The sequence below is a fragment of the Austrofundulus limnaeus genome, unplaced genomic scaffold, assembly GCF_001266775.1.
Source record: "Austrofundulus limnaeus strain Quisiro unplaced genomic scaffold, Austrofundulus_limnaeus-1.0 Scaffold3210, whole genome shotgun sequence".
In the NCBI taxonomy this organism is placed as follows: domain Eukaryota; kingdom Metazoa; phylum Chordata; class Actinopteri; order Cyprinodontiformes; family Rivulidae; genus Austrofundulus; species Austrofundulus limnaeus.
The window spans coordinates 5,044-6,083 of NW_013955612.1; the positions used below are offsets into that span (position 1 = coordinate 5,044).

Genomic DNA, 1,040 nt, shown 5'->3' on the forward strand with positions numbered 1-1,040 from the left:
ATTTTGGAACCGGTACCATTTTTCTTCTAGCCAAGATTCAGACATTTCTATAGAGACCACATATATGTCTAACTAAAAGAACTTATAATTAAAGAAGAAAACCAGAGATTTGGGTTTAAGAGACAAAGGAACGATTTGGCGGGCCGAACTTTGGAATAGCCCTGGTATACATTCCTTCTGAATGCTTAACACTTGTTTCTAAACAAACAGATGAATTTAAAACACAAGAAGATTCTGTAGATGTTTATATTTATTGTTTACAGTAAGTGCAGCTTCATTGTTTTACATTTGTCCATGCAGACGACGTCCGTTCGGTCAAAGGTGAAGACAAACTCCTGATCATTCGTCAACAATAGTTTCACAGCTACTTTCAGACAGGAAGTCACGAGCAGATGAAAGTTTTGATGCTGAAGAACTGAGTCAACAGATGGGTTTTAAACTGTTGGTTTGAGGCTTTTTTGCTGTGTGGATGACAGACAGGAAGTGGAGAAAGGGGAGGGGTTTATGTGCATGGACCAACTCTTTCACCCAGGAGAACAGATGAGACAGAACCAAGCCTAAGATTACCTTAAACAACATTTAAATGTTTTTTTTTCTTCTATTTTTATTATTAAGCCCTCCCTGATCACCACAATTAGACGTGAGGCTCTGCTCCTTCAGGTTACCTGTGAGGAAAATGAGGAAAAGCAGCTGATGTGTTTTAGTCTATGAGTCGTTGACGGACATGTTCTCCATGTCGTTGGGCAGGTTGGGCTCTCCTCCTCCTCCTCCCTCCTTCTTCTTCTTCCCTCCTCCTTCCTGCCGTTTCTTGGCTTTCTTGGAGACCTCCTGATCGATGGGGGCCAGCTTGACAAACTTAATCATCTCATTCAAACCTGAAGGTGGAAAAAACAAATTAAGACTTTTGGAGAATTAGCAGAAAATGGTTGAAATGTTGGGATAAATAAATAGCAGTTAGAAACAGACATGGGTTTTTACTATGTAAAAACAAGTGTGCATTGCCATGTAGCATGTCATTGCAGCATGGCTTTGCCTGCAGC

The 1,040-nt window shown here is 40.6% G+C and overlaps 1 protein-coding gene across 1 annotated transcript; it reads right to left on the minus strand.

Moving 5' to 3' along the window:
• Nucleotides 1–665: 665 nt before the first annotated feature.
• On the minus strand, nt 666–875 carry LOC106511780 (serine--tRNA ligase, cytoplasmic; the record flags this gene model as incomplete). Its single annotated transcript, XM_014000517.1, is given in 1 exon segment — nt 666–875. A coding segment is annotated over 1 exon segment (170 nt), but the record flags the coding sequence as incomplete, so codon positions are not given.
• Between the last annotated feature and the right edge of the window lie 165 nt (nt 876–1,040).